At 47.4% G+C, this 17,157-nt stretch overlaps 2 protein-coding genes across 37 annotated transcripts in view; one reads left to right on the top strand and one right to left on the bottom strand.

The window, feature by feature from the left end:
- The window catches only part of LOC126069575 (protein EOLA1-like), a 117,963-nt gene that overhangs the window by 81,116 nt on the left and 19,690 nt on the right, over positions 1-17,157 (top strand). The window lies entirely within an intron of this gene.
- Positions 1-17,157, bottom strand: part of LOC126069572 (heat shock transcription factor, X-linked member 3-like) — a 187,885-nt gene that overhangs the window by 157,386 nt on the left and 13,342 nt on the right. For 13 of the 18 annotated variants that reach the window (XM_049873051.1, XM_049873055.1, XM_049873063.1 and 10 more), the window contains 3 exons: positions 8,779-8,955; positions 8,007-8,221; positions 433-7,036 (listed from right to left, as the gene is read on the bottom strand). The exons of 1 other annotated variant lie outside the window; for it this stretch is intronic. In XM_049873051.1, the coding sequence (XP_049729008.1) occupies positions 433-993 (561 nt within the window). In that variant the 5' untranslated portion in view covers positions 994-7,036; positions 8,007-8,221; positions 8,779-8,955. Of the gene's footprint in view, positions 1-269; positions 7,037-8,006; positions 8,222-8,778; positions 8,956-17,157 lie in introns of those variants that run through there. 4 more of the 18 variants (XR_007515972.1, XM_049873057.1, XM_049873062.1 and 1 more) reach the window with 4 other exon arrangements.

Raw genomic sequence — 17,157 nt, 5'->3', positions numbered from 1 at the left:
TTGCTGGGAGCCACGGGCTCTTCACCACCTGGGGCCACTGGCCGGGCTCCACAGGCCCGGTACTCTGCCTTCAGCACTCTCGTTAAATGGCTTAGGGCAGCACCTCGAGCCCAGCTTGCGGGGCCCTGCTGTTTGCAGAGGAAGGGAACAGCACGGCTAGCTAGGGGACAAGTTCAAGAGCTGTGGTGTCATAGGGCGTGTCAGTCGCAGGAGGGAACACAGATCCTGGGATGTCACAGCTATCATCTTTGAAACCCTCTCCCCAAAATAACGCTCAGTCATTGTCACCACCACCCAGAGGGGACACAGGCCTAGGAGCTGTCCTGCACCTCGCCCTAGGTGCCCCGCTCCCCAGAGGCTGCCCTGGGAGTTCAATGACCCTGTCCCCGAGCCCACCGCCTTAGCCCTGGGAGGGAGGCCCTCAGTTGTTACCTTGCTCACGACACACACTGATCTTTCTTCTGTGAACCATCTAGCGCGGCAGACAGGTCGCCAAGCAATCTGGTGCATTTTGCTGAAGCCGTAGAGGTTGAGCTGGCGGATGAAGCTCTTCATATAGTGCGTTGCAAACACTTTGTCAGCACCGTCCCGGTCCAAAATCTCTTTTTGAAATAGTTTCTCGTTGATCCCGATGCACGCGCCGTTACACTCCCACCAAATGGACACAAACTGATTGTTGCTCACGATGTTCCACAGTTTCTTGGGGAAGGGGAGAGAAAACAGGCTCCCGTCCCTCAGGGACAGGGTGTTCGTGCCTGGGCCTGGCCTTCTCAAGGAAGGCCTTTCGGTCGGCGTTTGGAAAGCAGTGTCTTCGAGCAGGAATCTCCCGTTGGGGCAGCCAGGTGGCAGGGGGTCATCCCAGGCCCCTGCTGGAACTGCTGGAGGAGCAGGGCCCGCACTGACAGTTCGGGGTGCCCCAGCCCTTGGGGGAGAATGGGCCATGCTCGAGCCTGGGTCCTGGCTTGGGGGACTGCTTTTCTTGCCACTATCCATGCAAAGTGAAGGCTCTGCTTCCTTCCTAGCAACAAGGGTGAGGCTTAGCCCCCAGCGCTGGGCTCACAATGCAGCCCCAGGTGTCACAATGGCAGCCAGGTTGCTTGACAGTGACATCATAGGACACTTAGCAAGTGACCTCAATAGAAAGCCCACCCAGACAGATGGGTGACCTGTCAGCATGTCCCACATTCTGGGCCACACATGCTCATTTCAAAATGTCACGGCTGATTCAAACATTTGTGTTTCCGGGATCAGGCCCAACCTTCCTTCAAACCAGGACATGTCTTCTTCTGAGAGCCCCTGGGTCAGGTAGAACCAGATGGAAGTCACCGACTCAGCAGGTTCAGAGCTCCTTCACGGAACTCACTGGCTTTGAAGCGCTGCACGGGATTAACGTTTGCAAACACTGAGCAGAATCTTGGACAGGTGTCCATGGTCAAGGCTGGAGCCAACCACCGTTGTAGCACAGTCACAGGCAGGGGCAGCAAAGTCCTCCACAGAGACCCCGTACCACGCCCTCAGGATAGCTCATGGGAAGGCATACTGCAGATGGGTACGCTGGTGACTGGGCTGGCCCCCTCTTCACCCACTGCTGAGCACCCACAGGATGGAAGGCGTCCTTCCTCCTGCCTCTCCTCCGCATAGACATGGGCCCCCACCCACAGAGACTCTATTACACGCCCTGCGTCTCCGTGATCTCTCCATGACAGGGCACTTGCCCCCGTCCTTAACACACGTCTTCTTTCCCCTGACCACGTCAGAGAGAAATGTGTCTTGGATCTGCCCTGGTGTTTGACCCCTGCAACCGTTCTTTTCAGGTTGGGACTGGGAGGTCCAGCATGGGATGTCTGTCCACCCAGAGCAGCATCTGTATCTCGTTCTCCCTGAGGGAAAGCAGCTGCTTTCCCAGATTGAGTTTTGCTTCCCAAGGTCTCCTTGACTACTTAATTGTCTTAAGTATGCACCCTGGCTTGGTGGGGGAGGGGGGGATGACAGTTTCTACTGGCGACTTCTAACGTGTTGCATCATAAAACAGAAAATGCAGGCTTACAAAATTAATCTTGTAGCTAGAGGGGAAGGAATGGTCTTTCTGGTTAAGCACCTTGGTCACAGGATGGCTATGCAGTTTGCATCTCAACAAAGACACCTTCCAGGCATAGGATGGGCAGCCACGTGTGCCTGATCAAAAGCCCCTTCCTCTTATGCCATTTCCCTTTCCCCATGCACTCCAGCACATATACCCCTCCAGTTTAAGGTTTTAATCTACAGCATCAATCCCTCTGTCTCCTGCCTACAATGCATTGTGGGGCATGCATAGAAGGGATGAGGGTCTGAACAAGACTGACCCCATGATGAATATTGCCCAATTCCTCTTCATCCTAATCTCTGCGTTAGTAATAAAAGCTTATGATCTCATCACTGGATAAGATCAGCTGTTTGCTGAAAGCTAAGCACTGCACCAGCTCATTTTTCATCTTGGTTCACGACATACCCACATAGGGGGCACCACTCCATGACGCCCCATCTCAATCCAGGCACAGAGACCGCTGACCACTGAGGTGAGGCGGAAATAGGGACCCAGGCCTGAGGCTCTCCTGCACCGTGGGTGAGAGCCAGGGATCTCACTTGGAAGGCTGAGGTTGGCATCCCAGCCCAGCCATGTCCAAGCTCTGTTACCGCAGGCGTGTTACTTAACCTCTCTGAGCCTCAGTCTCCTCACGGTGGTGACAGTGTCAGCAGCTGCCTTACAGGGATGTGAGGATTCAGTGAGACCTACCCAGGGAACAAGGTACCTGGCAGGAAGGCAGAACTGCTGGCGTTGCTTTCAAAGATGTTGTGCTTGACAGCAAGTCTGAAATCTACTGAGCCTAAGAAAGGCCCTTGGCTAACGACAGGACATCATTTAGTCAACAGCACGAGCTAGATCTCCTTGTTGGTTGCTACAAACCACCAGCTGACACTCCACCTGAGCTCCCATCCCATGAAAAGGCAGGGGCACCATGGTGGGCCACACAGCAATCAGGGAGAGAGTTTGCTTAAACATGAGCAATACTTGGCTCCTGATGAGCCCTGGCCATACAGAAAAATCCCTGAAACCGGATCCCCATGGGAGCCCGTCTTGGAAAAGCCCCCACAACACTCTGCTGAGTCTCATGAGCTGCAGCAAAGGTGACATGGTCTCACCTAGGCAGCTGTGGATTCTTGATGCCGTCCCTATTTTCCTCCCGTCCCCTTAGGCTGTACCTGGAAGCCAACTAGGTCTAAAGGGTTGTCCCCAACACACCCCCACCCGACTGCCTATGCAACTGCAGATGCTTCTCTGAGACCGGCTGAGCCCACACTGAGTTTCCTGGACCACCTGTACAACAAGCTCCACACGGTGCACGTCAAAAGTGAGGAACTGCTTTATTGAACAGCTGAGGGACCTGGAATACTGAGTTTACCTGAACTTCTTACACACCGCGCAGGCACAGCGACACCACCCATTCACCCTGTGCCCCCAAACGAGGGCAGCTTTGGCGGAGTTCAGTGTCAGGGGAGGAGCTGTTTACAGGGTTCAGTTGTAGCCCAAACAGTCCACCTAGCAGTGGCCTCCTTTGAAACTCCTCCTCACCCCTCCTGGGAGAGAACATCAACCCTCCTCTCTCTTTCCTTTAGAAAGTGCTATCTTTCTTTTCAGGCTGAAGGGTCTCCTACCTGTAAGAACTGGTTCCCCACCCCCCTGCCCCGATCCACGACTATACCAGCAGTGCTTACAGAAACCACTCTCAGAATGAAAAGCACGGGACTCAGGCTAAAGCGCTCTCGTCACCGCAGACCAAAATCTGCAGTCTTGGAGCTACCCATGATACCGTTGTTCAGGTTTTGTCTCTGACCACCTTCTGTAGGGTTCCAGTTTCAAACAGTGCTTTGTCAATTTTGGCAAGCCAGCGGTCCCTGCAGGTTGCAACAGCACGGACCGTTGCTCGCTTGTGGTGGGTGTCCTGGTAGTAGCAGCTGCTCCATCCGAGGAGAACCTCAAGTGGATGAATGGCTGTGTCCCACAAGGCAGCCCCTGTGGGGCAGGCAGTATGCCGCCAGCTTCTACTCCAGCACAGAGCACGTCCATCTCGAGTACAAGCTTGTAAAAAAATACTTTAACAGAGTAGACTGTACAGAGTAGGATTGCACACCGTATGTCACAATGCTGAAATATTTGTATAAATACTATACGAGTTGTGGAACGACATCAAGTACATTATCCAGGAAGAAAGCAAGAGGTCACTGAAAAGACAGGAAAGAAAGAAAAGACCAATATGGATGTCAGAGGAGACTCTGAAACTTCCTCTGGAACATCAAGCAGCTAAAGCAAAAGGAAGAATTGATGAAGTAAAAGAGCTGAACAGAAGATTTCAAAGGGACCCTCGAGAAGACAAAGTATTATAATGACACGTGTAAAGAGCTGGAAATGGAAAACCAAAAGAGAAGAACACACTCGGCGTTTCTTGAGCTGAAATAACTGAAGAAAATATTCAAGCCTCGAGTTGCAATAGTGAAGGATTCCATGGGGAAAATATTAAACGACGCAGGAAGCATCAAAAGAAGATGGAAGGAATACACAGAGTCGTTATACCAAAAAGAATTAGTCAATGTTCAACCATATCAAGAGGTGGCATATGATCAGGAACCAATGGTACTGAAGGAAGAAGTCCAAGCTGCTCTGAAGGCATTGGCGAAAAACAAGGCTCCAGGAACTGATGGAATATCAACTGAGATGTTTCAATAAACAGATGGAGCGCTGGAGGTGCTCACTCGCCTATGCCAAGAAATATGGAAGACAGCTTCCTGGCCAACTGACTGAAACAGATCCATATTTAAGCCTATTCCCAAGAAAGGTGATCCAACTGAATGTGGAAAGTATAGAACAATATCATTAATATCACACGCAAGCAAAATTTTGCTGAAGATCATTCAAAAACAGCTGCAGCAGTATACCAACAGGGAACTGCCAGAAATTCAGGCTGCTTTCAGAAGAGGACATAGAACCAGGGATATCATTGCTGATGTCAGATGGATCCTGGCTGAAAGCAGAGAATACCAGAAGGATGTTTACCTGTGTTTTATTGACTATGCAAAGGCATTAGACTGTGTGGATCATAACAAACTATGGATAACACTGCGAAGAATGGGAATTCCAGAACACTTAATTGTGCTCATGAGGAATATTTACATACATCAAGAGGCAGTTGTTCGGTCAGAACAAGGGGATACTGATTGGTTTAAAGTCAGGAAAGGTGTGCATCAGGGTTGTATTCTTTCACCATACCTATTTAATCTGAATGCTGAACAAATAATCCGAGAAGCTGGGCTATATGAAGAAGAACGGGGCATCAGGATTGGAGGAAGACTCATTAACAACCTGCGTTATGCAGATGACACAACTTTGCTTGCCGAAAGTGAAGAGGACTTGAAGCACTTACTGATGAAGATGAAAGACCACAACCTTCAGTATCGATTACACCTCAACATAAAGAAAACAAAAATCCTCACAACTGGATCAATGAGCAACATCATGATAAAGGGAGAAAAGACTGAAGTTGTCAAGGATTTCATTTTACTTGGATCCACAATCAACAGCCATGGAAGTAGCTGTCAAGAAATCAAAAGACGCATTGCATTGGGCAAATCTGCTGCAAAGGACCTCTTCAAGGTGTTGGAGAGCAAAGATGTCACCCTGAAGACGAAGGTGTGCCTGACCCAAGCCATGGTATTTTCAGTTACATCATATGCATGTGAAAGCTGGACAATGAATAAGGAAGACCTAAGGAGAGTTGACGCCTTTGAATTGTGGTCTTGGCGAAGAATATCGAATATACAATGGACTGCCAAAAGAACGAACAAATCTGTCTTGGAAGAAGTGCGGCCAGAATGCTCCTTAGAGGCAAGGATGGCAAGACTGGGTCTTACCTACTTTGGACATGTTGTCAGGAGGGACCAGTCCCTGGAGAAAGACATCATGCTTGGCAGAATACAGGGTCAGCGGAAAAGAGGAAAACCCTCAATGAGGTGGATTGATACAGTGGCTGCAACAATGAGCTCAAGCATAACGATTGTAAGGATGGCGCAGGACTGGGCAGTGTCTCATCCTGTTGTGCATAGGGTCGCTATGAGTCGGAACTGAATCAAAGGCACCTAACAACAACAACAACACATAGTATACAGCCATGGAGTCACTCCATGAGAAAGGGCTTGCCAAGGAGGCTTTAAGGAAAACCTGCCGTGGTCCTGCCCCAAGAGCAAGGCCTTCCCGGGTAGGGCGCTGGGAGTGAGGCCCGCAAGGCATACAACCAGTGGGCAACAGCGACACGTGGAGAGCTCCTACTGACTATGCACGGCAGGAGAAGTCTGGGCCACACATCCTGGCAGACGTGCTTTCAAAGCACTGTGATCCTATTTAGCATTTCACCCAACAGACACGAAGCCCCCCTTCCTGGGCCTCAGCGTCCACCCCCAAGGGCAATGAGCCAGCTCCTCAGGCCCATGTGGAAGTCAGTTTCTCCTGCTCTCAAGGGCACACTCTCCGTCAAGCACGCTTACCCTGACACCCCCCACGCCACTTCGTACAGGCCCCTCCTCCTCTGTGGCATGTGGTGGGGAGTCACAGAGAGGCTTTGAATGCAAACAAGGCAGGAGATGACAGTCCCCGGGGGCCCAGCTCCAGTTTCAGCCCTGGGTGGAGGGTGCACACAAAGGCAGAGGGAGGGCGAGGAGTGTGTGTCCGATCCACCGAAGTTCCCTCCCGGAAAGAAGGGCCTTTAATCTGGCATTTCGATATTTAGCTTGGGAGGAGGGAGCACATACTTTCCAGGGCTCTGTGTAATGACTACGCTGGCCTTCTTTCGAAACATAGGAGCAATTTTAGGAGGTTCCGGAACAGGGCTTTCTTCCATTTCTTCATTATCTTCGTGATGAAGGTCATATGAGATGTTTCCGTATTCTCTTAAAAATGGGAAAATTTCAAGCAGAAACTGACAGAAATCTTTGCAAATACCGAATCACCCTGAAAAATAAGAAAACACTTTTTCAAAAACTTGGTTCAAGTGAGTTTCACATACATTTTCTTTCCCAAACGTGAAGTTGCACAGCTTTGCGGTAATGCTTTATTCTGACGCCCCAGAAACAAAGACTGAACCCGGACTGAAAACCTGGAACTTGACCAGGCCCTCCAGGTGACCCTGAGGGTACACATAGTTGAGAACCTCAGCTCTAAACGAAAAAACCAAACCAAAGCCGTTGCCGTTGACTATATTCTGACTCATAGCCACCCTACAGGAGAGAGTAGAACTGTCCCATGGCGTGTCCAAGGAGCAACTGATAGATTCGAACTGCCAAGCTTTTGGTTCAGCACCCAAGCTCTTAACCAGGGCTCTAGCGAGGCTCAGATACCTGTGAGAACCTAGACGATGCTGTCATCCTCTTAATCGTCCCTGGTCCAACCCTCCCGTGGGGCATAGAATGTCATCCAATTAGAGGAATTTTGTCACTCCCGGGATGAGGGAGGCCGTCAGGCATGTGCTGGTCCAGGCCAGTGGGAGGCCTGGGCTCCAGGGGCCCCTCCAGCGACTTCTAGGAAGCCAGTGTTTCCTGCACCCAGCATAGGAATGGCAGTTCAGTGCTGGCCTTCCTGGCATACAGCCGACAAGGACAGCCAGGGCTGCAGTCTAGGGCCCTCCCCAGCTCCACCGCTCAGGCTTGCAGAAGGGCAGCCTCTGGGGGTATGCGCAAAGGAGCCTCTGAGCCTAGCAAACAGGGGACCACACCTTGGGCGTGGTGAGGACAAAAATGCTAATTAAGTACCACTGACAAGACTAGGTTTAGGAGGGGCTGCTGGGCTGATTCTGGTATCCCTCAACTCTCTGCCCGACACTGCTAGAGAAGAGTGGTGCCAGCCAGTGGAGAGCAAGCCGATGGCGTGGCTTTTTGGTGAAGACCTGAGACCCGCCTTGGGCCCTGCCTTCCCAGGCAAGCACCTTCATTTGGAGCCCTCAGGTTCCTCCTTTGCTAGAGCGTGGGTGCACTCACGCACAACACGCACAAGGGCTTCCAAATGGTGTGTATATACAGCGGTTTCCTCCCTTCTGTCCAAAGGTTGTTGCCATGAGAGTGATCAGCGAAAGATGCAGTGGGACAAATATTGGTATACAAGAGAATGCGTGTGGCCGTCCAGTTTGTGACCAAGCAGGATCTAAAGAAAGAAACAGTCAAGGTCATGCTGAGGCAACATCTGCAAGTGGTCAGAGGAAGCCTGCAGCCAGAGCCTCACTAGACACCCCCAGCAGGTCTCAGGGAGGGAAGTGAGCACTAGAGGAAAGAATGGCCACCCTCCCAGCGTCGGGGAGGGGCCGCCCAGCGTCACGTGCCTCTTCAGGACTAAGCAAGGGTAGTTTCTAAGGCCTGTGCTTCTCACGGGAGAGACCTCTTGGTGTTTGTTCTCAGGAGCAAACAGTGCTTGTTGCACCATTCGCCATAGAAGTAAAATACAAAATACAACTTTCCTTTTCAGAAAGTAGCAGCAGCCATAAATATGGGCGCGTCCTGGCTAAAAAGGGGCCCTTCTCACGGCCGGTTCCCAGCCCCAGACAGGACAGGCTGTTCTAAGTCTCCTGATGGTCTCTGTAGGCATCTCTGTGGGAGTTGGCACCCTGTGAGTTCAAGGGCTCGCCAGCTGCACCAGTGTCCAAGCTGCTGTTATAGGGAAGGGCGGGGCTCTGAATATGAAGACTGTTTCCTCAGAAAGCTCACCTCAAAAGTTAGAAGTGGCACGACGATGGTCATCCAGCTCAGGGCCATTGTTATGTGTGTCCTCCGCTGCTGCACTATCACATCCATGGAGCGCAGGAACAAGGCGGACCACACGATGTAGTAGAGGACAACCACGCACAAAAAGGACATGAGAATCCACAGGGGGACACACACAACCTGAGGGGAGGAGGAGAGGCATCTCTGCAGCTTCCACCACAGCAGATGGAGGCGTTGGCAAAGCCCTGCTGGGTCTCTCTAGTTAAGACAGTGCAAGACTACACAGTGCAAGACGGAATAAGGACAGTCCTACCTCAGGGGACAGCTGGGGGGACAGCATAGTGTTTTTAGCACAGAACCTGCACTGGGAATGTTTTCCATGGGTCACTCTGGAGGTAGACAAGCCTTCCTCTGCCCCCACTGCTTGTCAGTCATCCAGTTCTGTTAGCATCCTGGCTCCCTGAGGGCCCAGGGCAGAGCTGTCACCCTGCGGACAGAGACACTCTCTCGCCCTCTCCCTTCACAGGCAGCACTCTGCATCCTGCTCCAGCTACTTGGCAATGTATTTGGGAACTCACTCCCCGGAAACGTCAGCTGCCTAGCTTTCTACAGACCCCCTGGCTAAATTTGTAGATAGACGCCGGGTGCCTACACTCCCCCGTCCATGTCTCCACGCCAGTGCAAGCTCTGTAAGTTGCTGTGGGACCAGAAAGATCTTACTCCACCTCATACAGCCCGCAGGTAACAGTGGAGGCATCAGCTGGCCAGGCTCTTGCATGGCCCCCAGCCCCTTGGACTACTTTCTCAGTTATTCATTTTTCCTTTATTCACCATCATACAGGGAAATTGATTTTTTTCTTTTGTGTACAGTTCTATGACTTTTAACACATATACAGATTCATGTAACCACTGCCACAAGATGGATACAGAACAGTTCTACGGCCCCATAAAACACTCCCATGCTAGCCGCCTTTACTGTTGCACACTCTCCCCACCCATAACCCCTGGCAACCACTATCACTATACTTTTGTCCTGTCTAGAATGTTATATAAATGGAATCAAACAGCATGCAACTTTTTCGCACGGGTTTCTCTCAATCAGCATGCCTTTGAGCTTCATTCCCTTTGTGTGTATATGGACGCTGTGTATATATGGACGCTGTGTGTATACGGACAGGTCCTTCTTTTATATTGCAGAGTGGTATTCAATGGTATAGATTGACCTGTTTGCCTGTCCATTCACTGACTGAAGAGTATCCAGTTTGGAGCTATCACAAATAAAGCTGCTACAAACCTAAGTTTTCATTTCCCTAGGGTAAACACCCACCCACGTATCTGGCACTTTGTCGTACCGTGGGAACTTGAGTGTTTGCTCTGATGCTGGCAGCTATGCCAGCAGTATTTAGGTACCAACAGGGTCACCCATGGCAGACAGGTGTCAGCTTTCAGACTAAGACAGACTAGGAAGAAGGAGCTGGCGGTCTACTTCTGAAAAGAATTAGCTAGCGGAAACCTTATGAATAGCAGCAGAACACTGTCTGATATAGTGCCGGAAGATGAGCCCCTCAGGTTGGAAGGCACTCAGAAGACGACGTGGGAAGAGCTGCCTCCTCAAAGAAGAGTCGACCTTAATGACATGAATGAAGTCAAGCTGTTGGGACCTTCATTTGCTGATGTGGCACGACTCAAAATGAGAAGAAACAGTTGCAAGCATCAATTAATGATTGGAACATGGAATGTAGAAAGTATGAATCTAGGAAAATAGGAATTCATCAAAGATGTAATGGAATGCATAAATATCAGTATCCTAGGTATTAGCTGAAATGGGCTAGTATTGGCCATTTTGAATCAGACAGTCATATGGTGTGTGTAATAAAAAAAAAAATGGTGTACTATGCCAGAAATGACAACTTGAAGAGGAATACCATTGTATTCATCGTTAAAAAGAACATATCAAGATCTACCCTGAAGCAGAATGCTGTCACTGATAGGATAATATCCATACGCTGAATAGGTACGGTGAAAGGATACAACCTTGATGCACACCTTTCTGATTTTAAACCAGGCAGTATCCCCTTGTTCTGTTCGAATGACTTGTCTCTTGGTCTATGTACAGGTTCCACGTGAGCATACTTAAGTGTTGTGGAATTCCCATTCTTAGCAATCTTATCCATAATTTGTAATGATCCACGCAGTCGAATGCCTTTGTATAGTCAATAAAACACAGGTAAACATCTTTCTGGCATTCTCTGCTTTCAGCCAAGATCCATCTGACATCAGCAATGATATCCCTGGTTCCACGTGCTCTTCTGAATCTGGCTTGAATTTCTGGCTGTTCTGTGCAACCACTTTTCAATCATCAGCAAAATTTTACTTGCCCGTAATGTTAATGATATTATTCGATAATTTCCACATTTGGTTTAATCACCTTTCTTGGGAATAGGCATAAATATGGATCTCTTTCAGACGGGTGGCCAGGTAGCAGCCTTCTAAATTTCCTGGCATAGATGAGTGAGCACTTCCAGCCCTGCATTCATTTGTTGAAACATCTCAGTTGGTATTCCATCAGTACCTGGAACCAACTACCGATCCCTTCTTCGTTTCCAACTTTCACATTCCACTCACCAGTAATTATCAGTGCATCCTAATTGCATGTTTGATCAATTTCAGACTGCAGAAGTTGGTAAAAATCTTCCATTTCTTCATTTTGGCCTTCGAGGTTGGTGCGTAAACTTGAATAATAGTTGTATTACCTGGTCTTCCTTGTAGGCATATGGATACTATCCTATCACTGATAGCATTGTACTTCAGGATAGATCTTGAAACGTTCTTTCTGACGAAGAATGCAACACCATTCCTCTTCATGTTGTCATTCCCAGCATAGCAGACTATATGATTGTCCAACTGAAAATGGCTAATATCAATCCATTTCAGTTCACTAACGCCTAGGATATCTATGTTTATGCTTTCCATTTCATTTTTTAAATTAACTTTTATTAAGCTTCAAGTGAACATTTACAAATCCAATCGGTCTGTCACATGTAAGTATACATACATCTTACTCCCTTCTCCCACTTGCTCTCCCCCTAATGAGTCAGCCCTTTCAGTCTCTCCTTTCGTGACAATTTTGCCAGCTTCCCTCTCTCTCTATCCTCCCATCCCCCCTCCAGTCAAGAGTTGCCAACACACTCTCCAGTGTCCACCTGATTTAATTAGCTCACTCTTCATCAGCATCTCTCTCTCACCAGCTGACCAGTCCCTTTCATGTCTGATGAGTTGTCTTCGGGGATGGTTCCTGTCCTGTGCCGACAGAAGGTCTGGGGAGCATTGCCGCCGGGATTCCTCTAGTCGCAGTCAGACCATTAAGTATAGTCTTTTTATGAGAATTTGGGGTCTGCATCCCACTGATCTCCTGCTCCCTCAGGAGTTCTCTGTTGTGCTCCCTAACAGGGCAGTCATCGATTGTGGCCGGGCACCAATTAGTTCTTCTGGTCTCAGGATCATGTAGGTCTCTGGTTCATGTGGCCCTTTCTGTCTCTTGGGCTCTTAGTTGTCGTGTGACCTTGGTGTTCTTCATTCTCCTTTGATCCAGGTGGGTTGAGACCAACTGATGCATCTTAGATGGCCGCTTGTTAGCATTTAGGACCCCAGACGCCACATTTCAAAGTGGGATGCAGAATGTTTTCATAATAGAATTATTTTGCCAGTTGACTTAGAAGTCCCCTCAAACCATGTTCCCCAGACCCCTGCCCCTGCTCCGCTGACCTTTGAAGCTTTCATTTTATCCCGGAAACCTCTTTGCTTTTAGTCCAGTCCAATTGGGCTGACCGTCCTTGTATTGAGTGTTGTCTTTCCCTTCACCCAAAGCATTTCTTATCTACTGATTGATCAATAAAAAACTCTCTCCCTCCCTCCCTCCCTCCCCCTTCGTAACCACAAAAGTATGTGTTCTTCTCAGTTTTTTCTATTTCTCAAGATCTTATAATAGTGATCTTATACAATATTTGTCTTTTTGCCTCTGACTCATTTCGCTCAGCATAATGCCTTCCAGGTTCCTCCATGTTATGAAATGTTTCACAGATTCGTCACTGTTCTTTATCGATGCGTAGCATTCCATTGTGTGAATATACCACAATTTATTTACCCATTCATCCGTTGACGGACACCTTGGTTGCTTCCAGCTTTTTGCTATTGTAAACAGAGCTGCAATAAACATGGGTGTGCATATATCTGTTGGTGTGAAGGCTCTTGTATCTCTAGGGTATATTCCGAGGAGTGGGATTTCTGGGTTGTATGGTAGTTCTATTTCTAACTGTTTAAGATAACGCCAGATGGATTTCCAAAGTGGTTGTACCATTTTACATTCCCACCAGCAGTATATAAGAGTTCCAATCTCTCTGCAGCCTCTCCAGCATTTATTATGTTGTGTTTTTTGGATTAATGCCAGCCTTGTTGGAGTGAGATGGAATCTCATCGTAGTTTTAATTTGCATTTCTCTAATGGCTAATGATCGGGAGCATTTTCTCATGTATCTGTTGGCTGCCTGAATATCTTCTTTAGTGAAATGTGTGTTCATATCCTTTGCCCACTTCTTGATTGGGTTGTTTGTCTTTTTGTGGTTGAGTTTTGACAGAATCATGTAGATTTTAGAGATCAGGCGCTGGTCTGAGATGTAATAGCTGAAAATTCTTTCCCAGTCTGTAGGTGGTCTTTTTACTAAGTCATTAGATGAGCATAGGTGTTTGATTTTTAGGAGCTCCCAGTTATCTGGTTTCTCTTCATCATTTTTGGTAATGTTTTGTATTCTGTTTATGCCCTGTATTAGGGCTCCTAGGGTTGTCCCTATTTTTTCTTCCCTGATCTTTATCGTTTTAGTCTTTATGTTTAGGTCTTTGATCCACTTGGAGTTAGTTTTTGTGCATGGTGTGAGGTATGGGTCCTGTTTCATTTTTTTGCAAATGGATACCCAGTTATGCCAGCACCATATGTTAAAAAGACTATCTTTTCCCCAATTAACTGACACTGGTCCTTTGTCAAATATCAGCTGCTCATACATGGATGGATTTATATCTGGGTTCTCAATTCTGTCCCATTGGTCTATGTGCCTGTTGTTGTACCAGTACCAGGCTCTTTTGACTACTGTAGCTGTATAATAGGTTCTGAAATCAGGTAGAGTGAGGCCTCCCACTTTCTTCTTCTTTTTCAGTAATGCTTTGCTTATCCGGGGGTTCTTTCCCTTCCATATGAATTCGGTGATTTGTTTCTCTATCCCCTTAAAATATGACATCGAAACGCACTTCCGATCCAAATTCCAATGTCATATTTTAAGGGGATAGAGAAACAAATCACCGAATTCATATGGGGAAGTGCGTTATATGTATAGATGGCTTTTGGTACAATAGACATTTTTACTATGTTAAGTCTTCCTATCCATGAGCAGGGTATGTTTTTCCACTTAAGTATGTCCTTTTGAGTTTCTTGTAGTAGAGCTTTGTAGTTTTCTTTGTATGGGTCTTTTACATCCTTGGTAAGATTTATTCCTAAGTATTTTATCTTCTGGGGGGCTACTGTGAATGGGATTGATTTGGTTATTTCCTCTTCGATGTTCTTTTTGTTGATGTTTGTTGATTCGTTACGTTTCTCTTGGCTTTTATTTTGAGTTATGGAGTTGTGATACCTCTTTGTGGTTACCTTAATATTTATCCTTATTTTTCTAAATAAAACCTAACTTCTATTGTCCTATATCGCCTTGTATCCCTCTCCATATGGCAGTTCTATGCCACCTGTATTTAGTCCCTCTTTTTGATTTTTGTGATCTTTTACATATTGACTTCAATGATTCCCTGTTTTGAGCATTTTTTTAAATTAATATTAATTTGTTTTTGTGATTTTCCTATTTGAGTTGATATCAGGATGTTCTGTTCTGTGACCTTGTGTTGTGCTGGTATCTGATATTATTGGTTTTCTGACCAAACAATTTCCTTTAGTATTTCTTGTAGCTTTGGTTTGGTTTTTGCAAATTTTCTATGCTTGTGTTTATCTGTAAATATCTTAATTTCACCTTCATATTTCAGAGAGAGTTTTGCTGGATATATGATCCTTGGCTGGCAATTTTTCTCCTTCAGTGCTCTGTATATGTCATCCTATTGCCTTCTTGACTGCATGGTTTCTGCTGAGTAGTCTGAACTTATTGATTCTCCCTTGAAGGAGACCTTTCTTTTCTCCCTGGCTGCTTTTAAAATTTTCTCTTTATCTTTGGTTTTGGCAAGTTTGATGATAATATGTCTTGGTGTTTTTCTTTTTGGATCAATCTTAAATGGGGTTCGATGAGTATCTTGGATAGATATCCTTTCGTCTTTCATGATGTCAGGGAAGTTTTCTGTCAGCAGATCTTCAACTATTTTCTCTGTGTTTTCTGTCCTCTCTCCCTGTTCTGGGACTCCAATCACACGCAAGTTATCCTTCTTGATAGAGTCCCACATGATTCTTAGGGTTTCTTCATTTTTTTAAATTCTTTTATCTGATTTTTTTCCAGCTATGTTGGTGTTAATTCCCTGGTCCTCCAGATTTCCCACTCTGCATTCTAATTGCTCGAGTCTGCTCCTCTGACTTCCTATTGCATTGTCTAATTCTGTAATTTTATTGTTAATCTTTTGGATTTCTGCATGCTGTCTCTCTATGGATTCTTGCAACTTGTTAATTTTTCCACTATGTTCTTGAATAATCTTTTTGAGTTCTTCAACTGTTTTATCAGTGTGTTCCTTGGCTTTTTCTGCAGTTTGCCTTATTTCATTTCCGAGGTCAACCCTGATGTCTTGAAGCAGTCTGTAAATTAGTTTTTCATATTCTGTATCTGATAATTCCAGGATTGTATCTTCATTTGGGAAAGATTTTGATTCTTTTGTTTGGGGGGTTGTAGAAGCTGTCATGGTCTGCTTCTTCATGTGGTTTGATATTGACTGCTGTCTCCGAGCCATCACTAAAATATTTTAATTTAAATTAAAAATATAGTAGTGATTTATTCTATATTTGCTCACTGAGTCTTATCTTGTTTTGTTTTCTTTCAATATACGTGGATGGGCTACTAGATTGTGCTGTCTTGTTTGTTGTAGCCCTTGACTTACTTATGACCTATTACCAGCTGGTTTGGGCTGTTGCCAGATATATATGCCTGAGTCTATTCACTATTCTTGAGTAGAATCTGATTTTGGGCCATCAAGTGTGTGCTGCACCGTAACACCTATCCACCTCGAGAAGTAGTGGTGATAGTTGTGTGCACCAGATTCTATTAGCAGCTGGGGTTCACACTCCAGGGGGGGCAGGATGCTGACAGGCTTCCCCCAAGTGTCAGTGAGGTAGGTGTGACTCTATTCCTGCAGCACCTTGGTGGTAGGGCTCTGCAGCTGTACCTTAGGCCCCCAATGCAAGTACCTCTACTGATTGGTAGGTGTCACCCTCCTTAGACCCCTAAGGCAAGAGGCTAGGTGGTCTGGGGGGAGCTTCAGCCCTCAGTTCCCTGTTGTGGGTCAGTTAGGGCTCTGTTGAATAAGCAGAGATATCAGACCTGGGAAACTTGTTTTTCCAGTAAATCCACTAAAAAAAATGCAGTCAGATCCCTATCAGAACTGCCTTTGCATTATTATAGCCACCTTGTTCCCTGTAAGGATGAAAGCCCGAGATTTGGATCATATATGCTTGGCTGGAGCTGGTTCTGTGTTTTTAGTCCAATTAGGGAAGGATTTTTGGTCCCTGGGTTTTTTGTGGTTGCTTCTGTCAGGCTGGAAGAATGGGTTAGGAAAAGACCAGGAAAAAAAAAAAAAGGGAAAAGCAAAGCCGCGGAGCCGGAGCCGTTCTCCCTCTGGCTCAGGAAATTCCAATGTTAATGAAGCCGCCTGGGAAGGGTGGGGGAGGGCTCAGGAGAGGGTACACCCCATAATAAAGCCAAAGTTGCTTATCTTGCTTGGGATGACTATTTCATCTGAGATTCCCGAGGGGCGTGTCGCCTATGTGTGCTGGCTGTGTGGAGATTGTCCCCGAGGGTCTGGCCCGCTGAAGCCGTGGTCAGATCCTCCACTGCCAGTCCAAAGCCCAGCGTCAAGGTTCCCCTGCTGGGACGCTGCACTCCCAGCTCCAAAATCAGTCGCTGCCTCCCGGGGACTTCTCGTCCCGCCAGCCGCGTCACCGTGCTGCCTCCGTGGACCGGCTGGGCCCCCTCCCGGGGTTAGTTCAGGGGAGTAGGGCTGCACCCCGTGTTTGCGCCGTGACCGGATGCTGTGTTCAGCCCCCCTGTGCCCAGTCCAAAGCCCGGCGCCAAGGTTCCCTGGCTGGGACGCTGCACTCCCGGCTCCAAAACCAGTCACTGCCTCCCGGGGACTTCTCCTC

Source organism: Elephas maximus, chromosome X (genome assembly GCF_024166365.1).
Source record: "Elephas maximus indicus isolate mEleMax1 chromosome X, mEleMax1 primary haplotype, whole genome shotgun sequence".
NCBI lineage: Eukaryota > Metazoa > Chordata > Mammalia > Proboscidea > Elephantidae > Elephas > Elephas maximus.
The sequence above is the reverse complement of the archived record's forward strand: the minus strand, read 5'-3'. Positions and strand labels throughout refer to the sequence as shown.